Source organism: Lissotriton helveticus, chromosome 12 (genome assembly GCF_964261635.1).
Source record: "Lissotriton helveticus chromosome 12, aLisHel1.1, whole genome shotgun sequence".
NCBI lineage: Eukaryota > Metazoa > Chordata > Amphibia > Caudata > Salamandridae > Lissotriton > Lissotriton helveticus.
In genome coordinates, this window is record NC_136073.1 from 602,962,204 (window position 1) to 602,987,652 (window position 25,449).

The window sequence follows — 25,449 nt, forward strand, 5'->3', positions numbered from 1 at the left end:
GTTAAAGATGCCGTAGAGACGATACTTGTTTACAGGTCTAGGTTACCGCCTCAGACATTGTACGAACCTGATTCCTTTGTTAGGAGGAAAGTGAAGCAATATCCCATGAGAGAAGTTCCTCCAGTATGGAGAGAAGCAGTTGTTGCTAATGTTAATTTGGGTATTCAGGCCGAACCGGCTCATTTTCAGCGAGTATGGGTACATGTCCCTTGGAAAAGAGCAGAGGTCTTGGCTCTTAAGCAGACCTTACCTGACCCCCGTAAAAATCCTGCTGGTTATTAAAAGGAGTTGTCTCAGACAGTTGATGCGTGTATTATGAATTTAGCTGACATAGATATGTTGATGGGTAATGTAGTCCCTCAACCTTTGTGGGCGAAGATTCGTCATGAGGATCATGCGCCAGAATTAGGAGATACGTGGGCTAATATTACTGCTGCAGATGGTCGGCAGGTAGGAGGTGCCAAACCTGAACCTTTAGTTGCAGAATTACCTGGTAGGATTATTAATTTGATGAAAACGATGATGCCTCCTTTACGAGTGAAGTGGGATAAGTTAGCAGCATGCAAACAAAAGAAAGACGAAAGTGTGTCTGATTTCTTCACTAGGTTTGAGGACACGTTTATCGATCATAGTGGTCAGGATATGAGCACTGAAGGTGGTCAAAGGTTGTTTCGTGGACAAATTTGTCTTTAATTTGCTTCCCGAACTTTGTAATAAGCTAAAGGACTCTGAGAGTTCATGGGCTGTTTCTTCGTCGGCCCAGATATTGGCTACTGCACAATATTATGAGAATAGGGATAAAGATGAGAAGGATAAAGTAGAGAAGAAGACTAGAGACCTAAAGGCGAAAGTTCTTTTGCAGCAAGCTTATCCGCCTCGTACGAATCAGCCTCAGTTTCAGCAACCTCCACAGTTTCAGAGATTGCTACAGAAGTCTGAGTAGTTCGCTCCGCGATTTCTGCCAGGACCTAATCAGTGTGCTTATTGCAGAGAAGAAGGTCACTTCAAGCATAGTTGTCCGGTTTTGTTACAGCGTGCGAATGGTGTATCTGATCAGAGAGGTTGTGGAGGTTTCCAACAAGCTCCTAGGGGTAGAGGACGTGGTGTGTTTCCCCGGAATGAGCGTTCCTTTCCCCCTCAGAATTCTGCGAATTGTTTTGACAGACAGAATGTTCCGACTGTTCAGTCTGACCAGTACTGGGTTGATGACTATTGTGTTGAAAGTGAGAGTGCTGGTTATAATGATAGTTAGGACAGCCATGGGCAAAGAGAGGGAGTAGTGTCAGTTCCAGTAGACCAGAGTGGACCTTATGTTGAAGTGATTACATTAGGTGTGACAGAACCTTTTCTTTTGGATACTGGTGCGACGAAGAGTTCTATTATGCACTCTAAACTTCCTGGCGCACCTTTGTCTGGCTTGACCCATGTTTCAGTAGGATTTTCTGGCGCCCCAGTTCGTAATCCAGTTTCTAGTCCTTTGCCTCTTTCTATTGGTCCTTGTGAATTGGAAGCTCCTCTTATTCTAACGAATATGGTGAGAATCTGTTGGGTTTGGACTTGCTGAAAAGATTGCATGCAACATTACATTGCTCTCCTGCGGGAGTACATCTTACGATGGGTAAGAAAGAGATTTCTCCGATGTATTTGTCTAAAGATTGTCTTCCACTGGAATTGCGTTCTCTTCCTGATACACTTTGGGCTACAGGTCCCAATGATGTTGGTCTCTTGCAGATTCCACCCTACGTTGTTACCCTCAAGTCGAATGCTAGGCTACCTCGTATTCCGCAATATAAAATCTCTAGTGATGGCGAGAGAGCTCTTTTGGCGATTATCTATGATTTGGTTGAGAAGGGTGTGGTTGAAGACACGAGAGGTAATGTGTGTAACAGTCCTGTTCTGCCTATTCTTAAGCGTACTGATGCTTCTCCGCCACCTGTGTACTGGTTTGTGATCGATCTTCGAGAAGTGAATAAGATTGTTGTGCCACAGTTTCCTGTTGTCCCGGACATTACTGCTTTGTTGACTCTGATTCCTGCTTCAGCTGCCTGGTTTTCGGTTATCGATTTGAAGAACGCTTTCTTTAGTATTCCAATTGCTGAGGAAAGTAGAGATATTTTTGGCTTCTCTTTAGGAGGCCGAAGATTCCGGTTTAAGCGTGCTCCTCAAGGTTATTGTGAAAGTCCCTCAATCTATAGTCAGGCGTTGAAAACTCAGCTTGATAATTTTGTGTTGCCTTCGGGTGCTACTCTTATCCACTACGTTGATGATCTGCTGGTTGCTGCTGATGATGAAGAGATTTGTAAAGAAGCTACTCTTTCTTTGTTACGACATTTGTCTGACCTTCATCATAAAGTGTCACCTTCAAAGTTACAGTATTGCCGCCAAGAAGTGACCTACTTAGGTCATCTCTTGTCGAAGGAGGGACAACGATTGACCCCAGAACGAATTCAAGCGATTGCCCAAATGAGTGTGCCATCCACGCAGAGAGAAGTGCGTGCTTTTTTAGGTATTAATTCGTATTGTAGACAGTGGATCCCAAATTTTTCCCTATTAGCAAAACCCCTGATGGCATTGACTCTTAAAGATACTCCGTATCCTCTCCCTTGGTCTGATGAATGTCAGAAAAGTTTTTCTGAATTACGTGATGCATTTTGTTCTGCTCCGGTGTTGGGTACCCCGGACTACAGTAAACCTTTTACACTGTACGTACATGAGAGGGAAGGTTGTGCGTTGTCAGTGTTGACACAACAATTTGGAGACAAGCAGCGCCCATGTGCGTATTTTTCAGCGACGTTAGATCCGGTAGCTAGAGCGTTGCCGAGTTGTTTGAGAGCTACAGCGGCAGCAGCTGTCTCTATCCGACAGTCTGCTGGTTTGGTATTGGATAACACGTTGATTGTGATGGTCCCACATGCAGTGGATACCTTATTGAATAGTACCAAGACACACCACTTTACTAGTGCACGTTTGTCAGGTTATGAGTTGACGCTTTTGGCTAGCCATGTGCACATCAAAAGATGCAATGTGTTGAATCCAGCTACGTTGTTGCCGATTTCTGTAGAGACAGATGTTCAGGAACAGCATGATTGTTTTCTTCGGACAGAGGAAGAAACAAAGGCTAGAGTTGATTTAAAAGATACTCCTCTTTCGAATGTTGATGGTACTCTATGGGTAGATGGTTCATGTTTTAAGCTTTCGAATGGAGAGACGACTGCAGCATATGCTGTTACAACTTTACATAAAGTTGTTGAAACAGCACGTATAGCACAGAATTCAGCTCAAGCAGCAGAGCTAATAGCATTGACTCGAGCGTGTGTGTTGTCAGAAGGAAAGCGAGTGAATGTTTACACTGATAGCCAGTATGCGTTTGGTGTTGCCCATAGTTTTGGACGCTTGTGGAGAGAGAGAGGATTTCTTACTTCCCATGGTACGAAAATTCAGCATGGGCAATTGGTGAATGAACTTCTTGAATCCCTTACTCTCCCAAAGCAGATTGCAATTGTGAAGTGTAGTGCGCATAGAAAGGTTGTGGATGATGTGGGTCGAGGAAATGCGTTTGCGGATGAAGTTGCGAAAGAAACGGCGAGAGACATGGCGAGTCGAATGTATGTTGCGGGCCCTGCAAGATGGATTATGGCAAGTGGAATGTGTGAAGACACAATAGAAAGTGTGAAGTTGATTCAGGCTGAAGATACTGAGAAAGAAGTGAGTACGTGGAGAGAAAGTACGGGTATGTTGGATTCGACAGGTTGTTGGGTTGAGTTGTCGGAGCACCAGCGATGGTTGTTGCCTGATGCGTATGTGCTCCCAGTGGTTGCAATGGCTCATGGAATGGCTCACATAAGTTCGAAAGGGATATGTAGGTTGTTGGCTCCAGTATGGCAGAATGCTGGAATTCCTAAATGTGCTGAGAATGTAGTGAAGCATTGTATGATTTGTGTGATGTGTAATCCTGGAAAGGGAATTCCAACTCCAGCTGGTCATTTTGCTGCTCCAACGTATCCGTTTGAAGTGATACAGCTAGATTACATTCACATGGAGAGATGCAATAATTTGAAGTATGTCCTTGTGGTTGTTTGCACCTTTTCCAGATGGATAGAGGCTTACCCCCTAAAGGATTATACTGCCCTGTCTACAGCCAAGGTTTTGCTTAAGGAGTACTTACCCAGGTATGGTTTGCCGAGAATTGTATGGAGCGACAATGGGAGTGAATTTGTGGGCCAGATCATGAAGAAAGTGTTTGCGGGTTTGGGTATCAATCAGAAATTCCATGCTGCGAATCACCCCCAGTTAGCTGGACTTGTTGAGTGCTATAATGGCACTTTGAAGCTGAAGTTAGCTAAGATACAAGCGAGCTCTGGTCTTACATGGCCAGATGCCTTGCCATTGGCTCTTTTGTCAACAAGGACGACAGTACATTCTCGTGTGGGACTTAGCCCATATGAAATTGTGTTTGATCGTCCGGCCAATGTTTGGGGTGTCCCAAGGCCCAAGAAGTACAGCGACATCGAGTACCCTATGTTGGTGGATTACTTACATGACTTGACTGCTAAATTACGTGTTCTCCACCAACAGGTCTATGACAGTTTGCCGACAGCGACTGCGGATCCAGGCCACACGATTCAACCTGGAGAATATGTACTAACAAAGAATTTCCAACAAACTAAGAACTTGGAGCCAAGGTGGACTGGTCCGCATTTAGTCTTACTGTCGACTCGGACTGCAGTTAGAGTAGCTGGTAAAAAGAATTGGGTGCATGCCACCCACTGTAAAAAGGTTCCGTTGCCCTTACCGTATGACAAGTGGGTGAGGGGAGGTATAGCTGACTCTGAATGTGAAAGAATTCCTAGATTCGTACCTTTTAGTGATGCACATTTGGAATGGACTCAGTCAGAACGTGCGGATGATGACATCCTGCAAGCTGCTGTGCCGCCTCACCTAAGACTTGATACGACGGATCCAGAAACACTTTTTCAAGATCAAACTGTGCCTGGCAAAGAGCGTTACAATCTAAGACCTACTAAGGACAATTAATGGACAAATACAACTCAAATTTTTTTGTTGTGAGTTACACCTTTTCAGACCAAGAGACTATTTTTATTTTTTATTTTTTTTCGAGTCACCATCCGGACTCAGCTGCAGGGTCGCGGTACAGCCTTAAGGGGTGAGCCGCGAATTGACGAAAGGTCTGTGGTTCATGGTCGTTAGTACGATCTTGACGCACACTTAAGTGAAGAAGGTAATAGCCGTGAGCAGCACGTTAGAGGATGGAGTCTTTTGGGTCTACGTTGAACCAGGATTTAGATTTGATAGATCTCAAATTTTTGAATTTGAGTGGCGCTACTTGATCTAAAACCTCTGTCATTTTGGCATTAAAGTGGGCTGTGAGGTCATCGGCCATCATATTGGAATGCTGGGGTTGTAGGTGGGCATGAATCCTGCATTCCAGTTTGCTTATAGAGACTCCTTTGATGTTCCTGGTCCAGTGCTTTTGGTTTGTCAGATCGTATTGGTTGGTTCCTGACATGAGAGTCAATATTATAGCCTTATAGCCCGCCGTAGAGGGCTATACCGGCTATTAAAGGCCCTCTTCAACGTTAAAGGCCCGAGCCGAAGGCGAGGGCCTTTAACAAGGGAGAGGGACTTTAATAGCTGGTATAGCCCGACTACGAAGGGCTATAAGGCTATTAGAACATTATACCACTAGAGGGCAGAATGTTCTAGCAAAAAAAAAACAAAGCCTTATGGGAGCGTAAGGGGATTGGAATCCCCTCAGGCTCCCTGAAGCCTTTGTTCACAGCCAGAGCAGTGAACAAAGAACCATTGGAATGTTGGAACTACAGGCTTATACCAGCCAGTATAAGCCCTGAGCACTCCATTGTTTTCAATGGAGCTCCCAACATTCCAATGTTCTAATAAACAGTATGAGGTGATGGTCAGACCAGTCGATGGGAGAAATCTATCTCAGAGGGACCAGCTCATTTTTGGTGATGATAGTATCCAGTATTGCTCCTTTGAAGTGTGTTGGTTCATTGCAGAGTTGTTTGAGGTTGGTAATTTCAAGCAGATTGGAGAGGTTCTGGGCTGTGGTGTCTTCTGGGTTGTTCCAGTGGATATTGAAGTCACCAAGGAACACGTCTTCTGTGTCTGTTAGAGAGAAGTGAGTTATTAGGTTGGTTAGTTCTTCAGTGAAGATGGTAGATGGTGTGAAATTTGATTTGTGTGGTGCCTTTGACTGAAAGTTCAACACCTAGGTAATCAAAAGTCTGGTATTCTGTGGATTTTAATCTGGTAGGCTGTATTTTTTCTTTGTGAATGATAACTAGGCCGCCACCTGTTTTGATCGGTCTGTCGGGTCAGCGAGGGGTGAGAAGGTCTAGGATGGGGGTAGAATGGTCATTGAGCCAGGATTCTGAGAGGAATGCGATGTCTATTTTAACTCCAGCAATATCGGTGGCGTGTTGTACTGCTGATCTACAGTTGAAGAGCAAGCACGATAGAGGACGGGGAGCCTCGGTGTTGGTGTGTGCTGTATGTATGGAAGTGTATAGAGCAGGGGGTCCGGGCGGGAGGGCAGGTCTAGGGATTCTATTTGTGCTCACTACAACAGGGATTGCAAAAGGGGCCGTGTTCTGGCTTATTGCGAGGTACAAGTCGTTGATCTCCTCTGCTTCTTGTTCTGAGATAGGGCAGAGAGTTTGGCTAGGTCGATGAGCCTGATTCCTCATAGGGTGATTCACATCCACCAAACTTTTTTGTTTAAGTTAGGTTTGTGTGACTGCTCCTCCAAGGTCGTGACCTCTGACCTTTAGGGTGAAACATTCCAGACACTGCGAGCAAAATATCAATTTCAAGAAGTTGTCCCCCTACACAGTCCCTTTGGTTGTGTGTGCAGGAATTCTTTTCAGGAACTGGCAAACCAGTGACTGGCTGCCCTGGAGAAGTGCTTTAAAATGATGACACGGCCAACAATGCTTAAACGAGGTATTAAATATCTTGAAGCGCCTTGACTTTATTTATTTTTTAAATTTACATTCTTTAAAAATTGAATAGTCTACACAGGACCTGTCACAATATACGCCTCAGTGTCTCTCTAGGAAAGTAGAGATGTCGCAAGTTTCACAACGTGAACCGTGGTGGAAAACATGAGCCCCCACATGCATCATTGTGACATTTTGCACTTCTTAATTTGCGAAAAATAAGGAATCGCAAATTAAGAAGTGCAAAATGCTATGCATCATTATTTTCGGTATTCATTTGTGATTCGGTAAAAATCGCAATTTTTACCGAATCCCAAATAAATACCGAATTCTTAAGTACATTTTTGCAATTCCCATTGATTCCTATGGGCCAAAAGGCCCATAGGAGTCAATGGGAAGGCAGTAGCAAATTGCGAGTGGCACTTTGAAAATTTCATGGGTGCAGGGGGGGGTCCCCTGAAATGTATTTTTCGCATCATGTTTCACACACACATGTCCTAAGGACATGTGTGTGTGAAACATGAATGTTGAAAAAAAAACATTTTCAGCATTTAAAACACTTTTTCCAAATTTACCGAGTGGTTCAACCACTCGGTAAATTTGACACCCTAATTGCGATTTTGCACTTTTGAAATTAATGATGCATTGCTTTTAAGAAATCGCACATCTGCGACTTCTTAAAAGCAACCGCAATTTTAGAACTCGCAAAAATGCTACGAATTCTAAAATTGCTTCATGCATCCCAAAAAGCACTTTTGGAATCGCAAACGGCCGATTTTAAGGAATCGCACCGTTTGCGACTCCAAAAATGCTTGATGCATGTGGGGGTTAATCTGCTGTCCGCTAATTTAATTTCAGAGCAGAGCTATCCCTCCAGGTCAAAAAGAGATTCAGGAGTGCTATTTCGATGTTTCCACTTTATCCCTTTTCCTTCATATCTCCTTAGATAGGTTAAATAATCACGGCACTGCAGCACAAAAAAAATAACTAAAAAACATAATTTGCAAAGCCAATGACTAGCTTTCACGAATGCGAGACCGATTGCATTGCAGAGGCTTGTTTCCTCTTCCCATGTGTGCTGCAGAAAGCACACATACAAAAAGGAAAACACCTCTCAGAATTGTTTTTGTGCAGGAAGGTTTGACCCTTCATGCACAAAAACAATCCTGCCAACAACACAAGGATGCTTGCACCATGGGTCAAGGGTACGTGCGTTGTCACTAGGCTGCTGAAAGCGCACCAGCGCAGAGGAAAATGACAGCAATGCACCGTATTGGATAAATACAGGGCATTCCTGCCCTTTCACTTTGGCGTAGGGCAGCGCAGTAAGGTGACTTGCTTCGCTGCCCTACGCCAAAACCCCCAAAACGAGCCCCAACATTCTTAAATTTTGCAGGATGAATAATATTTTTTGCAGCGCAATGAAGTTTGATAGGAGACTGACATTTTTACTCTGAGTTGCCTCTCCTTACTGCTCAGTAGAACTTTCTTCCGTTTCTAAATCAACGGAGCAAGCCTCTGGTAAAATATTTATAGAGCTGGAAACTTACACCATTTGACCTTTTGCCAACTTACTTTGCCACCCAGGACTGAAATCAGACACCAACATTCTCTTATGTAAGTCTTAAATGGATAAATGTTATAGTGGCATGTGGACTACAGTGAAACACCAGAATCGTCTGCTTCTAATAGTCATTTACAAAAGGTAACGTTGTCTGGCCCCTTCCCAAATGACTCTATTAAACCTATCCACCAAATTGTTCATGATGTACATGTAATAATGACACATATCGTAAACACTGATAACCAATCAAAAAAACCTACAAAAACCAGGGCTTAATTTTGAACTAGGCCATGTGAATATGGAACGTAATGCAAATGGCTAGAGCAAAAGCTCCACGACGTGTGATAAATTACAACGCTTGCACAGCTTGACATATTGCTTTAACCTAGTATCGTCAGCTGCTAGTTTGCAGATACTTTCTTATGTATAGTTTCATCCAAATTATCCTTGCGAACTACGTTAGTAATAGTAATGCTCTCTCACCAGTGTTGAACCAGCTTTGCATCACTATATCTCACTTTGTCCCATGATAATCTGTCCTTAAGCTTCCAAGATACTTGAGGACGTACAACTAAAGCGCTTTCCTGATGCTTTCACAACGAAAAGGTGATGCAAACAGGTTCACAGCATGTTCCTGATCCCAAAACTATCCTCGGTCTCCAAGGACTGAAGGATACTGAGGTAAGTCAGGCCCTTACGAGGCATCAGCGCCAAAACCTCCACATTTTCAGAAACGTGCTATCATCTTCGGCTCAGCCAGGGTGCGATCTCTGTTCGTTTATATTGAACACTATGAAGTGTGTCCATCCCCAATACATTCTGAAATAACATCACTGCATACTGACCCAGCCTTGTACATGCAACTGTCAGTTAGGTACATTTGAGATCACTGGCAATTCAGTACTTACGATAATGTTTCTATCTGGCACCGAATGCTCCCAAATGCTGAAAGCAAGGTTTCCAATCCTTCATCTCGAATTTTGTTTTTTCCTAAGTCAAGACTTGAGAGGGAGTTATTCTCCTGGAGAGCAGACGCCAGATGTTCACAGCAATCGTCCGTGAGGATGTTTTTACTTAGGCTGCATATAGAAGAACATGGGGGTGAGGGTAAGCAATGATACATTTCGATGAAAAAGTGATTTTGTACAATGTAGATTAACATTAAGATAAACTAGCAGGAACAACAAGGCAATGGTGAATGAAAGCAGTTCAAAACTATATCTGAAGGTGGGGAGTGGGAGTGAGTTGGGCACTAAAAACGACACATCGGAGGGTGGCACCAGTCTCTTGGATATCTGTGGTTAATAGAACCACATCTTTAAGATGGAAACGTCTTTAAATAATCATGAGTGTAAGATTCTACTGTTAAAGAGAAAACAAAAGCAGACAGGTACTTACACTTTTATAATCCTTAATTGATCAGAATCCTTTCTGATACAGCACTTCTTCGCTCCCCTAGTAGGTCCATGCTTAATCCATGCTTAACTCATCTGCTAGGCTGATCTATTCTTACATTGAACTTCATGTCCTTCCCTGGGACACAAAGTTGTGTCTAGTGTCTAGCCTGCAGGACATTCAGTGCTTCTGGGTCTTATCCCTTCAGGGGCATTCCCTGTTCACTGAAGAAATAATCTCTCAGCGCTCTTCCTGTAAGGGTATTTGGTATTACAACCAGTGAGATTGTATTTCCCCCGTTCTGATGGACTGGAGAGAGTTCAGCCACAAGACGTGGTTTTGACTCAAGATGTGTCTTTCACAGTTCAAAATGTGTTTCTTGTTCATGAACTCTTTTACTACTCAAGAGAGCTCATAGTCTACAGTGTTCAGCAAGAAAGTACCGACCTCTAAAGTAAAAATAACACCCTCATTAAAAACATTCTACAAGGTCCTGTCCTCACCTACAACCCGGGGTCCTAATAAGGAAAGCTCTTCTAATCCCAGCAGGTAGCAATGAGATATATCACTGAATTCTGCTCAGCTCAAGTTTCCTGGTCTGTCAATTACGCCTCAAGGTACTATGCAGTCGCCTGACATTTCTGGTGCCTCGAGTGGTCTGGCGGAGGCAGAGAGTTCTGTGAATTATCTATCTGCCACTCATCCTACGGTTGGTATATCAAACAGGTTTACTGCATTGGAGGTTCATGATGTCCAACAAGGTCTTCCCCCTGAACTAGTGAATCCAGTGACTTCTTCTGGGTCTTTGGCAGAAATGTTATTGGCACTTAAGGATGAGATGGGGAATAGATTTACAGTTTCTTAGACGAATCAGGCAGCGATTCAAGCATCTTGTGTGGGGTTAGCCCATAATTTGGAGGAGGTCTCATTAAGAACGGCGCATTAGAGCTGGAGATACCGAAAATTAAGGAGGCACTCCATACCTCTACAACGGAAATAGCTAAACTAGCAAGCCAGAATAGGGATTTGAAGGAAAACCTAGAGCGTCTGGAGAACCACGCAAGGAAGATCAATCTGAGACTTATTAATGTTCCTGAAGCGCTTGAAGGTGTGGACATAAGGGGGTTTGTGATATCTTTGTTAAAAGAAACAGTTCTAAAAAATTCCCCCAACATAGAACTTGCTGAGGAAATTTAACAGGTGCATTGTGCCTCTTTTAAAAGAAATCCATCAAAACAGAAGCCCAGGAACATTTTTATAAACTTCCTTACATACACTGTCAAAGAGGCAATTATATCCTCTGCTTTAAAAGAAGGAATTAGAACATCTAAGTCCTTCTCTAATCCTTTCTCCTTTTCTATTAGATCCGATGTATCCCATATTACTGCCACAAAACAGTGGGAGTTGGGCAAAAGAATGGAGGAACTGAATAAGTTGGGGGCTAAGGCACAACTGAGGTTTTCAGTATCACTGCACATCATGTGGAACAACCACATGTATATGTACCATTCAGTTGAGCAGGTTGAAGGCCTTATTGATAAGAGTAAAGACGGGGTGGGGTGTAAGGGGGCGATGGTGGAAGTAAATGGGGTCCTTTAGTTAGTGAGAACTGGAAAACGAAATATAAAAGTAAAATCTTTTTCTCAAGTAGCTCAAGAGCTTTGGATGGTAGGAATTGTCCCAATGAGTAGCGAGATAAAGTTTATCTTGTGGAATATCAACAGATTGAGATGCCCTGTAGACAAAGATAGGCGATGAAATGCTTAGTGCATTCCCCCGCCCAAGTCTGCCTTATTCAGGAGACGCATTTAAGGTATGCGGAGTGTCGTATCATATTTGCTAAGTATCCATGGATAAATATTTTTGCTTTGCCGAGCAGACAGTTCATAGTAAGGGGGTGGTTATTTTGATAAAACAGGGGGTAGGATTTTCTAATAAAATCATTTAAACTGACCAAACAGGGAGGTGGATAGTGGCTATTCTGGATTTTGGAGGATTAGAGTTAATATGTGCTTATTTCTATGGCCCTAACATCGACGATCCAATGCATATTTGTATATTACAATCTAAACTGTTGGAAGCAGTCTGGCCCATAATTATCAGAGGCGATTTTAATGTCCTTCTTGAACCCCTAAGGGATAGATCCAATCAGAGCCACTATGTAGGGGCACCTCGAGTACGGCGAGCTATGAAAAATATGCTACACGATCTGAAGCTCACGGACGTTTGGAGGGTAAAGATGAGCGATAAACAGGGGTTTACTTTCATTAGCAAGAAGCACGGCCACTCTTCTAGAATCGACTATGTCTTAACTGATAGGCCTAGTCTGGATAATATGACTTTTATAACTGTCTTGCTCAGTCATGTATCAGACCATGGCCCTGTGATGTTTGCCTTCGTAGGAAAGAGGTATAATTTAAGCCCTAGATGGACATTAAAAAGGGGTATGTTGTCGGATGTTGGGATAGCGAGGGCTCTTAAATCGGCTACCCTAGACTACTTTTCTGTAAATATTGGATCGACATCCATGGACTATGTATGGGATGCTTTAAGCCAAACCTAAGGGGCCTGTTACATAGTCTTATCTGCTCGACAAATAGGGCGGAGGCACGGGAGCTACGGAATTTGGAGGAAAAAATTCTTCAATTTGAGGTAGAAAGGACTCGGCTTAATCAGGGGAGCTCTGAAAGGCTGCTACAAGTTCAGAAGGACTTGAAATGTGCTCACCAGGACTATAGGGGAAGGTTAGATCAGAAGTGTAGGGCACAATGGCTGACCAAAAATAATCAGAACTTTTGGTATGGAGAGAGGGCGGGAGCCCTCTTGGCATGGAAAGCAAAAGTAGACCGTGCAAAGAATAACATTGATGAATTCATAATAAATGAAAGTGGGGAGAAGTCGAGTAGCTTAGAGGACATGCAAGCCCGCCTTCTCTCTGTATTCTCGGAGCTATATAGGGAGGAGACGGTGCCTAACACCGAAACCCTTCAAAATTGGTTGAAGGAGAAATCCTTACCAACTTTAACAGTTGAAAGACGTGAAAGATTAGATGCTCCAATCACCGAGAGTGAAATCAGAGTACAAATAGGTAAATGCAAAAACAATAAAGCAGCAGGCACAGATGCGCTTCCCAGCGAGGTCTATAAACTCCTCCTAGATGAATTGGTTACGATGCTGGGTATTGTATTTAAGTCAGTGTATAGCTCGGAAGGTCAGGCTCCCAGGTCTTGGAAAGAAGCAACTATCGTGCTCATCCTGAAACGTGGGAAGGATCCCCTAAAAGCGGATTCCTATAGACCAATCTCCCTGCTGAACGCTGATTATAAGATCTTTATGAGTATTCTTGCAGGGAGATTGGTTAAGATTGCCCCAAAGCTGATCAATGTTGACCATTAAGGATTTATACCCGGGAGATATATCCAGGAGCAAGCGCATCAACTAATTGGTAATATAGACTTGGCTATAGTACGATCGGAACCCTTGGCCGTAGTGGCACTAGACGCAGCCAGGGTGTTCAATAGAGTCTGTTGGGTATATCTTTGGGAGGTACTTGGGTTGATGGGCTTTGGCCTATTTTTATTCAGACCCTGATAAATTGCTATCAAGGGGCTTCTGCAAAGATTTTGCTGAATGGCATGTTAACCTCTAGTTTTAACATCCAAAGAGGAACGAGACAGGGTTGTCCCATCTCTCCCCTGCAGTTTGATATTTATATAGAGCGCCTGGCACAAGCAATAAGATCAGATGATCTGATTTCTCCGTTCAGGTCCCACCAATATTTCAGCAAGTTGGCTCTCTACGCCGACGACTTGATGCTATACACCAACGATCCGGGGGCGGTAATACCTAAGGTCGAAGCATTGTTGGAAGAATTTGGATCCCTTTCAGGGTATCTAGCTAACACCTCTAAAACTGAGGTGATGTGTTGGAACAGTGACAACTGGGAGGGTAGAACGAGTAAAGAGTTTAAGTACCTGGGCATCACTATAGTTAAAGACCTAGATAAAATTCCCCAGATCAATTTGAATAAGACTATTAAAGAAGTGGACCGTCTATTTGCCAGATGGAAGAATCTTCCTTTAACAATTTTCGGTAGGGTTAACTTAGTAAAAATGGTCATTCTCCCTAAGTTAACAAACCTGATTAATGCTATTCCCCTTCCCCAGTCAAGACATTTTAAAATTCAAAGCAAGATCGGAAGTTTCATCTGGGCAAATAAGGGCGCTAGATTATCGTGGAAAAAGCAGAAACATAAGCTTATTAAAGGGGGGCTTGGTCTCCCAGATATTGGTTGGTACTCTGTTGCCTTCCAATTTAAAAACATTCAGATGCTACTCGTAAAACCAGAAGAGACATCCTGGGGCAGGCTATTGGGAGAAATGATCAAGATGGAGGGTGGGGGATACGGCTTCCTGTATAAATTTGGGGCACCAAGGTACTTCAAAAAGGTGCGTGTGAAAGTTCTTAGGGCCGCCCTTAGCCTGCGGTATAAGGTTAGATGTAGAGGGGGATTGGGTAGTTTTCTGATTTAGCCCCGATCTGGGACTCCCCGGGGACCCCATTATGCCTGAAGGATAGTCTTGCGATTCCAATAAAAAGGGGGGGTATCACTATATGGTCAGAACTTCTATTATCAGGAGTCCCCCCCTTGGGAGGTTTTAAGAGATAAGGTTGGAAGTAGTCTTTCCAGATTTAAATATCTGCAATTAGTCTCCTGGTTTGCAGCGGAAAAGGGGGACAAACGAGGAGAGTGGGAGACTGAGCAAATCCTGCAAGAGGTACATCTTAAGAGAAATGAAGTTTCGATCTGGTATAAGAAGTCCTTGGAGGCTGAAGATGTGGAACATCCCCCGCAGCATGTGGTCTGGAATCAGTCCCCCCTTGACTCTGATATTGAAGATCTGTATGAATCCTCCTTGAAGCTTCTTCATAAAAATGTTAAGCCGGCCAGCTTAAAAATAGCCTCTTTTTTGTTGTCAAAGATCTGGCAGGCCCTACTGTACTAGGGAAGAGAATTGAGACTGGTATAGTTCTTCCTGGTCCTACCTATGATTACACCAAGCTTCCAACAAAGGGGCTGGTCTGGTATGGCCTAAGCGAATGCAGTAGCGTGGGGTGCACAGATTGGAAGGACGGCTTTTTTTTAAGAATTGCAGACGCATATTGGTGAGATGAGGACAAAAAAAAAAATTACACATAATTATTATTACAATTACATATTAGGTAATGACATAATACCAAATTATAAATGATAATATGTACAACTATATTTAAAAAACAATATAAGAGGAGGAGCTACGCGCGCATCCGAGATGGCCGCGTGAGCACAGGGCTCCCGAGTCCCTCGCTGCCCTCCGCATATATCCTGAAAGATATCCTGACTTTGACCATGGGTTCTTGAAGATGAACCTCAGCTGACACCTTAGCTGTTTTCGAAATTTCATTTGGACTTCGGGAACCGCAGATACGCCGATGGGAGTTTTTGAGGCCCGCCCTACGGCGACACCGGGAGCTGGCACACCAAGACGCCGGGGAGTAGTTGAACAACAACGGCCTGAGGTGCTACCCTTGTTGCCCTGAGTTGACTTTCGGTTTCGTTTCTGGGCCTCTGCCTCCTCTGACTGCGTGATTGCCTTGCGCCTTCATCGGGGTCCAGCCTAACTCTGCTTCCTGATTATACGCCAACTGTTATGAGGGTTTGGGTGTTGGGCTGAGCTGCTGCTTTTGCCCTTTCTGCCCACTTTCGTGATTTTCAGTGGTCTGGTGGTGAGCGGCCATTTTCACCAGGTTTCGCAGGCCCCTTCGGGGCTCACCATTCAAAATGACTACCAGGCCTGACAACGAGAAGCGGAAGACTAAAACGCCTCTACGTGGGGGACCGATTCAAACCAACGTCATGGATCGCTATACCCAACCCAAGGGGTCCCCCGGTGGCGCCAGTCGAGCTTTGGAGGGCCCCAATGACGACCCGACTGCGTTGACCGAATTGACTCTGCAGGATGTCATGGGCGCCATTGCCAACATGAAGGCTTCCATTGGTCAGCAATATGAGGCTCTCGCTCTCAACATTGACACTGTAGCAGTCGATGTTACTTTGATCAGAGCTGATTTGTCAAAGACCAACGAAAGGGTCAAGTCTCTAGACCTGAAGACTTCTAGCCTCACGACCGATGTATCTGATCTGCAGACGGAAGTTGGACTCTTGCGCTCCTCCAACGATCTCATGGCCCATCGACTGGAGGATTTTGAAAACAGGGCCCGGCGCAACAACATACGCCTTATTGGGGTCCCTGAAACTTCTGGTGCTTTGGCAACTGATCTCCTTGTGGAAGACATAGTCTTGAATCACCTGGCCCCTACAGGCCTGAGTAAATTCTTTGCCGTGGAGCGTGCCCATCGAGTGCCGGGCGGAAAACCGGGCGCTTCACCGAGACCTATCATCGCCAGGATCTTCAATTTCAGGGACAGAGACACTATCCCACAGGCCTCGAGAGTAAGTGGCCCCGTAAAATTCGAGAACACGACGGTGAGTTTCTACCCGGACTTCACGCAGCTTGTTCAGAGACAAAGGAGGGGGTTTCAGGGAGTGAAGCGAAGGCTGAGAGACTTGGGCCTGAAATATGCAATGCTATTTCCAACCAGGCTGCGTGTTGAATACGAAGACCGGACTTTCTTCTTTGATCGTCCTGACGGAGTTAGTGACTGGCTGGATACCCTTCCCAAACAGACTGACTCAACCGGGCAGCCGGGTGGAGCCGAGGGCGGCGTATCAGAACAAGAGTGACATTATGATTCCTGATTTCTAAACATTAACGTGTTATTCGGCTGGGTTCGATACTTCTTCTATTACTGTGTTCTATTGTTATATACCCGAGGGTGGCGGGGGGAGTGGGACTCTTCCCTCCTCAGGGGTTTCTTTTTGTAGACTAGTTTAATGATAGGGCGACAGGCACACTGCAAGTTGGGGTGGCTTTTGAGTCTAACGCAGGGGTGCAGGGTGGGGGGTGCTGTAACGGGTTCTAATTGGGGGTGGTGGGGGGTTCTTGGGTGTTTGTGAGTTTCTTTCAAGGCAACGTATCATATTTCTTCTTGGTCAGGTCATTGTGTTCGTTATGGGGTGGATTCTGCACTTCTTTCTGGGGTGGGGGTTAGTGGGTTGAAACTAATATGTTGGAATGTCAATGGGTTGGGGGATAGGATAAAACGGGGTGTGGTGTTACAGTTATTGCGGCGCCTCTCCCCGATATTGTGTTGTTGCAGGAAACGCATCTGGTTGAGAACACGTGCCATGCCATGAATCGGCGAGGGTATCGTCTTGTGGTACACTCTGGCTTCACCTCGAGGGGTGTGGGTATCCTCGTCAGGTCCTCCCTCCCATTGGCAATTGATGATATGATTATTGACAACAGGGGGCGCTATGCTGCTCTCACTGGTAGATGGGAGGGGAGGACTGTCTCATTTGTTACTGTCTATATCCCGCCAGGTCTACAGACCTCGACTTTTGCGGATCTTGGGCGTGTAGTGCTGGGGCTCCCTGAGGGCATCTTGGTGATGGGCGGAGACTTCAATTCGGTTGTCTCCGGTAACATAGACCGCTACCCCCCCAGGGATCTTCCCAAGTCGCAATCCTGGTTGAGTGGGTTCTTGGATACACTGGGTCTGGTAGACTGTTGGAGGTTGCTGTACCCGGATCAGGTGCAATACACATTTCACTCTGGAGCCCATGGCAGTCTGTCCAGACTCGACTATATTCTGGTTCCGGCGGCGCTCTCCTCCTCCATTGGGGAGGTGAGGCATATCCGACCACTGCCCAGTGTGGCTTAGTATGAATACTACCATGAGTAATGAGGGACGGGTCGCCCCTATAAACCCCTGGTTTCTTCGCAACCCCAAGAGCCGTGCCAAGTTGACGAAATCCCTCAATCATTATTTTGTTGAAAATGTGGGGTCTGTGTCATCTGCTGTATCGTTGTGGGAGGCGTTTAAGACCGTGATACATGGGCAGGCTTTATCTCTGATCGCTAACGCCAAGAAAAGTAAGCATGAAGAGGTGGTCCGTCTGGAGGCGGAGATAGCCGAGCTGGAGAGTGACTTGGAGCGCGGAGTGTCCCGTGCCAAGCTTCATTCCCTCAGCCTCAAACAATTAGATTATAGGACCCTGGTTACTGATGCTGCAAAGGTCATGAGCAGGGAACAGCAGGGCAGACTGTATGATGTTGGGGATAAGGCGGGTAAATTGATTGCGTGGCTGGACAAGAAAGAAAGGGCGAGTCGTGTAGTTCCTGTGATTGAGAACCTTGATGGAGTGTGCGTGACTGACCCGGCTGCAATTGTTGAATGCTTTGCAGGGCACTTCCGAATTGTGTATGCTCCGGTCTCTGACAGGCCGGATGACGACTCTCATTTGTTGCTCCGCGATATTACTTTGCCCTGCCTGTCTGAGGCTGACAGAGACCTGATGGACGCGGTGCTTTCGGCTGATGAGGTGGCTATCGCCATTCGTTCAGTGCGTTCTGGCATGGCCATGGGTCCTAATGGTCTGCCCATTGAACTGTATAAATTGTGTCCAGACAAAATGGCTCCGTATCTTCGTGATATGTTTCTAGAGTCCCGCGACTCTTGCTCCCTTCCACGTGACCAGCGTCTTGCTAATATCGTAGTGATTCACAAGGAGGGGAAGCCACCGGATCGCTGTTCATCTTATAGACCAATCTCGCTTCTAAACGCTGAACCGAAAATTCTGGCAAAGTTATTAGCCAACCGCCTGACGAACGTTATCAGCGACCTGGTCCACCCATGATCAGTCCTGTTTTATCCCGCACCGTAACACGGCGCTCAACCTGCGGCGCTTGCACGGTGTTCTCGCGAGGGCGTCGTCTTTTCGTGAGCCGGCCCTCTTGGCTTCCTTGGATGCTACGATGGCCTTCGATACTCTAGAGTGGCCCTATCTCTGGGCCGTTCTTGTGAAATTCGGATTCGGCCCCAGGTTCATCGGTTGGGTGAAACATTTGTATGCGGAGCCACTGGCGCAGGTGGTTGTGAATGGTCGAGTCTCTGCGTCTTTTGTCCTCGGGAGGGGCACGCGACAGGGCTGCCCGTTGTCACCACTGCTTTTCGCGCTTGCCCTTGAGCCGCTGGCTGCCTGGTTGCGCTGGGAGCCCTCGCTTAAGGGGATCCAGTTGTCCCCAGACTTTGAGGATCGCATCTCGCTCTATGCGGATGATATCCTGTTGTACCTTACGTCCCCTCAAAAATCTCTAAATGTTTTGTTCGATGTGCTTACTTCGTTTGGGAAGAATTCGGGCCATGTGATCAACCGCGATAAATCCTGTGTATACGTGCTCTCGGGCGGCCCCCCTCCCTTGCCTCGCAGATGCCCCATTCGGGTCTTTCCGACGGGCTTTAATTACTTGGGGATTTTTATATCCTTAGACCCTGTGGCTCGCTATGAACGTATTCTGCTCCCTCCCCTTCAAAGATTGAGACTTGATGTTGTGCGCTGGCGCGGGTTGCCTCTATCACCACTCGGGCGCGCAACCCTTTTTAAAATGATGGCCCTGCCGCGGTTTTTGTACGCGCTTCAGAATACGTTCGATATTATTCCTGCGAGCTACTTTAGAGAGGTTGAGAGCCTGCAGAGACGGTTAATCTGGGATGGACGTTCGCGTATTGCCCTCGCTAAACTCACTCTTCCCTGGTATGACGGGGGTATAGCGCTGCCGGATACTAGGCGTTACTACTGGGCCTCGCTGCTGAGTGCGATCACTCATGCGACATATGCTCCTGCTCCTAACCCGGCGTTCGAGATGGATAAATATTTGCTACCGGGCGGGGACTACAGAAGGGCGCTCTACTCCAAGGCGGCGGGCAAGGATTTATCTGGACCGACCAAGATTGATGTACGCGTGTGGCATGCTGCGAATGCGTCTGTGGGATGGAGAGATCGATTGACTCGTGCGACCCCGTTGTATGCTTCTGAAAGGTTGGGATGTCTCTGGAATACGAAAGGGTTTGAAAAATGGGATATGATTGGTATTAGCTGCATGGGCGATCTTTGGGTCAAGGGCAGGGAATTCTTCCGGTATGCACAGATTCACCATGCCTTAAGTTCGGTTCTCCCTGCGGGTACTGTCATCCCAGAGTCCTCCCCCCTTGAAGATATGGTCCTTGACGGCCACGTCCCCGACAGTACCATTTCCCTGATATATAAGAAGTTGATCAACACCCGGGTGGATCTGCTGGTGCTTCTTAGGGAGGTTTGAACCGGTGATGGATTGGAGCTGGACGACGAGGATTGGCAAGCTGCATTATCCTCGCCTAAAGAAGTTGCGATTCCTGCCCGTCTCCGACTCGTTCAGCTCAAAATCTTACATCGTGTATATATCACTGGTCCGCACTTGATTCGTATGGGTTATTCCTCAGACGGGTTATGTAAGCGTGGTTGTGGGATGCTTGGAACTCTCCTCCATATACTTTGGGAGTGTCCGGAGGTGGTGACGTTCTGGAATAATGTGCATGCTGCAATGGGTAGGGTCACGGGAGTGGTGTTGCTGCCCGAGGCCAGACGCTGCCTGTTGAATGTGTGGGAGCCGAATGATTATAGTGTGGCCCAGACGCAGTGGGCGACCCTTGGGAATATGATTGCCAAAAGGGATGTTGCGCAGTTGTGGGGTTCCCAGCGGCCTCCCACGGTATCGGTATGGAAGGAGAATATGGACTGGTGTATGTTCAGGAAGAAGACTGTGTATGTGGCGCGGGGCAAACCTAGAAACTGGAATAGCATCTGGTGCCAATGGAACGCATACCGTGGAAATATATGTACACCTCCATTCGTGGAAAACCCCGAAGTCCCCCTGTCCCCCTGATCCGACATTCCATATATTGTGTGCTTTATGTTATTCTTAATTGGTTTCCCCGCTGGCCCCCTCCCCACAACATGTACCATTGATCTATTGTATAACATCGTGCCTAGGTGTCCTCCTCTGTGAACACATGTCCATGTACACTGTTTTCCTTTTTGCCTTGTATGTTTTTTTTTCAACTTTTTAATAAAAATTTTTTAAAAAGACAAAAAAACAAAACAATATAAAACACTTAAAAAAGAATATTCTTAACAGCAATATTTTATTCCACGATATTCTTGACATTACAATAACTTTGACAGGATATTTGTGTTGAAACATATTTTTGTAACAATATTAAGTTCGAGGAGTGTACAGACAAAATTAATTACCAACACCGTGTTATTGCTGTTTATTTTTGTCTTCTCTCCTACTCTTTTCAAAATTATTGCTTTTGTGGTTCTTATGTTTTTCTGGCCCAAAGACAAACCCACAGAAGGTATGATATGGATTGGGATAATGCTGCTTTCTCTGTCGGATTGTGTTGACTATATTACAGCACAGGTTGATGCTGTGTGATTACTTCTATTAGAACATTGGAATGTTGGGAGCTCCATCGAAAACAATGGAGTGCTCTGGGCTTATAATGGCTGGTATAAGCCTGGAGCTCCAACATTCCAATGTTTCTTTGTTCACAGCTCTAGTTGTGAACAAAGGGTTCAGGGAGCCTGAGGGGTTTCCAATCCCCTCACGCTCCCAAAAGGCTTTGTTTTATGTGTTAGAACATTCTGTCTTCTAGTGACAGAATGTTCTAATAGCCTTATAGCCCTTCGTAGATGGGCTATACCGCTATTAAAGTCCCTCTCCCTTGTTAAAGGCCCTCGCCTTCGGCTCGGGACCTTTAATGCTGGAGAGGGCCTTTAATAGCCGGTATAGCCCTCTACGGCGGGCTATAAGGCTATAATATAAGTCTTATGTATATCTGAAATAAAAGTAGTAATTTGGACCACATAAGGAATACAAGAGGTGATATAATTTATTGAGAAGTACCCGATACAGAACTACTGATCCTCGAGCCATATTGTTCCACCAGAACCTGCACGATGTGTGTACTCCGCCCTGAAATTGTATCCGATCCTGATTTACAGAGTTTAAGGAGCACTCCAGAATACTTATTTTTAATCAACGGGGACGCGCTAACTGTGTTTTTGGACTCCTGTTGCTCCGTTCTGTGGCTTTGCTGTCCTGCTGTTGTCCTGCTTGCTTGGGGAGACCAGGGGCAAACTTTCTTCCAGAGCCAAGTACCTCGCTGCTCTCGCGGACCGCGGAGTGCAGGGGCACTACATCCCCAGAAGGCAATGCGGTCTCGCGAGCAGAGCCGCAAGAGGTCCAGCGCCAGCCCTTACAATCAGCTGGGAGCCCCCACGGCGCGGGACGCGCTCATTGCATTTTTGGACTCCTGTTGCTCCGTTCTGTGGCTTTGCTGTCTTGCTGTTGTCCTGCTTGGGGAGACCTGGGGCGAATTTTCTTCCAGAGCCAAGTACCTTGCTGCTTTCGCGGACCTCGGACTGCCGGGGCACTATATCCCCCAGAAGGCAGTGCGGTCTCGTGAGAAGAGCCGCGAGAGGTCCAGCGCCAGCCCTTATAATCAGCTTGGAGCCCCCGCGGCGCGGGACGCGCTCACTGTGTTTTTGGACTCCTGTTGCTCCGTTCGGTGGCTTTGCTGTCCTGCTGTTGTCCTGCTTGGGGAGACCGGGGGCAAACTTTCTTCCAGAGCCAAGTACCTCGCTGCTCTCGCGGACTGCCGGGGCACTACATTCCCCAGAAGGCAGTGCGGTCTCGCGAGAAGAGCCGCGAAAGGACAGCGCCAGCCCTTATAATCAGCTGGGATCCCCCGCGGCGCGTGACGCGTGCGGGCTCGCCTGGGCAAAGCCCGGGCCAATGGCGGGCCCGTCCTTGCCCGTCTGTGACCGATTGAGGCCGGGCTGGGCCCACTCTCTTGGCCCCTGCATCCTGAAAACAGCCAGAACTTGCCAGTAAGAACATATTTATGCTTATCGATTAACTGTATTACCGGGACATTTATTTCTTATCCGTGTTGGCCTTGGATTGTTACCGTCTGTGAGGTAACTATAAGTATACACTAATTGGAGAGCGTTTGTAGAGCTCTCTAGACATAGGGGGCGGGTTTTTAAGCAAAATTTAAATCTAACACTCTTATTCATTCATTGTGTTGAATTTGGTTATTATGGGTAAAAGAAAAATGCCTAGCCCAAAGCCTAGTGTAGGAAAGAAAATTCAAACCGAGTCCCAACACACCCTATTGAGCTACCTCACTGGAGCAATGGGGGCCTTGGACAAGCAGATCAGTTCAGTCGAAGAATCTCTCGAAGCTGGTTCCTCACGGTTAAATCCTGAATCAGAACATTCTGAGGTCCTGGATAGATCGAGACAAAGTACGACAAAAAAATCCCCCAAATGGTTGTATCCAGCATATCCCTGATGTAATTATTTTAAGCGATTCAGACTCATCTTTACAACCACCTCAAAGGAAACAAAAAAATCCCACCCCTGTTGAGAATATGAATCTATGACAAAATATCGAATACAAAAATATCTATATACAACAATATCGCAACGAAAATATCGATTACAACAATATCGACATCCTATCTCTAACAAGATAAGTACAAAAATATCGAAACAAAAATATAGATGTCAAAAATATCGTTTTTTTTTAAATAAAAAAATGTAATATTAATATAATAACACTTGTAAATGTAATAAACATAGTTAAACATATATTATAATATTTAAAATTAATACATTATGTAATAATAACAAATAATAATAAAGATATAATACATGGTATATACTTCATTAATAATAACTCTAAAAAATTATTTTCATGATTTATAAATAAATGAATATATAATAAATTACAAATAAATGTATATACATAACATAATAATATAAAAAATAATTAATAAAAATGTTAAACAAATTTAAAAAAGGAAGTAAATGTTGGATAGCGTAGGGGTAAAAATTACTATTCCCACTCCAAAGAGTGCAACAGTAGGGAAAGTGTTGGATAGCGTAGGGGTAACAATTACTATTCCAACTCCAGAGAGTGCAACAGTAGGGAAAGTGTTGGATAGCGTAGGGGTAACAAGTACTATTCCCACTCCAGAGAGTGCAACAGTAGGGATAGTGTTGGATAGCGTAGGGGTAACCATTACTATTCCCACTCCAGAGTGCAACAGTAGGGAAAGTTTTGGATAGCGTAGGGGTAAAAATTACTATTCCCACTCCAGAGAGTGCAACAGTAGGGAAATTGTTGGATAGCGTAGGGGTAAAAATTACTATTCCCACTCCAGAGAGTGCAACAATAGGGAAAGTGTTGGATAGCGTAGGGGTAACAATTACTATTCCAACTCCAGAGAGTGCAACAGTAGGGAAAGTTTTGGATAGCGTAGGGGTAACAATTACTATTCCCACTCCAGAGAGTGCGACAGTAGGGAAAGTGTTGGATAGCGTAGGGGTAAAAATTACTATTCCCACTCCAGAGAGTGCAACAGTAGGGAAAGTGTTGAATAGCGTAGGGGTAAACATTACTATTCCCACTCCAGAGAGTGCAACAATAGGAAAAGTGTTGGATAGCGTAGGGGTAACAATTACTATTCCAACTCCAGAGAGTGCAACAGAAGGCAAAGTGTTGGATAGCGTAGGGGTAACAATTACTATTCCAACTCCAGAGAGTGCAACAGTAGGGAAAGTGTAGGATAGCGTAGGGGTAACAATTACTATTCCAACTCCAGAGAGTGCAACAGTAGGGAAAGTGTTGGATAGCATAGGGGTAACAATTACTATTCCCACTCCAGAGAGTGTAACAGTAGGGAAAGTGTTGGATAGTGTAGAGCTAAAAATAACATACTTATATTTAAAAAAATTAAATAATAAAAAACTTAACTATTAAATAAATATAAACCATTTACAAATACCAATACATAATTATTAAAAACATGATTAGCAATAAATAATTAAGTAAAAAAATTAATACAAAATACAATTTAATAATATTTAATTACCAATTAATAATGAATTTACAATTATATAATTAACAAACTAATTAATTAAAAAACATTTAATTACATTTAAATTACTTCCCACCCTCTTCTCGTATGAATCCCCAAGCCGCTACAGAACATATTTATCAATTAATCAATTAATAAAAATTAATTACCAAATAATTAGAATTAATTACCAAATAATTAGAATTAATTACCAATTAATTAAAATTAATTTATATTTCCTAATAATTAATAATTAATTTAGTATAATTAAATTACTTCCCACCCTATTCCCCTATAAACCCACAACCCGCTACAGAACATAATTATCAATTAATCAATTAATTAAAATGAATTACCAATTAATTAAAATTAATTACCAATTAATTAAAAACAATTTACAATTCCTAATAATTAATTTAGTATAATTAAATTACTTCCCACCCTATTCCCCTATTAACCCACAACCCGCTACAGTACTAAAATACAAAAATAAATTAAATGACATGAAAATAAATTAAAAACATAATAAACACATAATAATATACAAACAAATATAAAAATTGATATTAGTAACATCAAAATTATTAACATCGATA

General features: G+C 44.6%; 1 protein-coding gene across 1 annotated transcript in view; it reads right to left on the bottom strand.

Annotated features, from left to right (window-relative positions):
- LOC144798401 (NACHT, LRR and PYD domains-containing protein 3-like) overlaps window positions 1–25,449 on the bottom strand; it is a 546,600-nt gene that overhangs the window by 100,824 nt on the left and 420,327 nt on the right. The window contains exon 8 of the mRNA XM_078669258.1: window positions 9,453–9,623. Within this exon, the coding sequence (XP_078525384.1) occupies window positions 9,453–9,623 (171 nt within the window). The remainder of the gene's footprint in view (window positions 1–9,452; window positions 9,624–25,449) is intronic.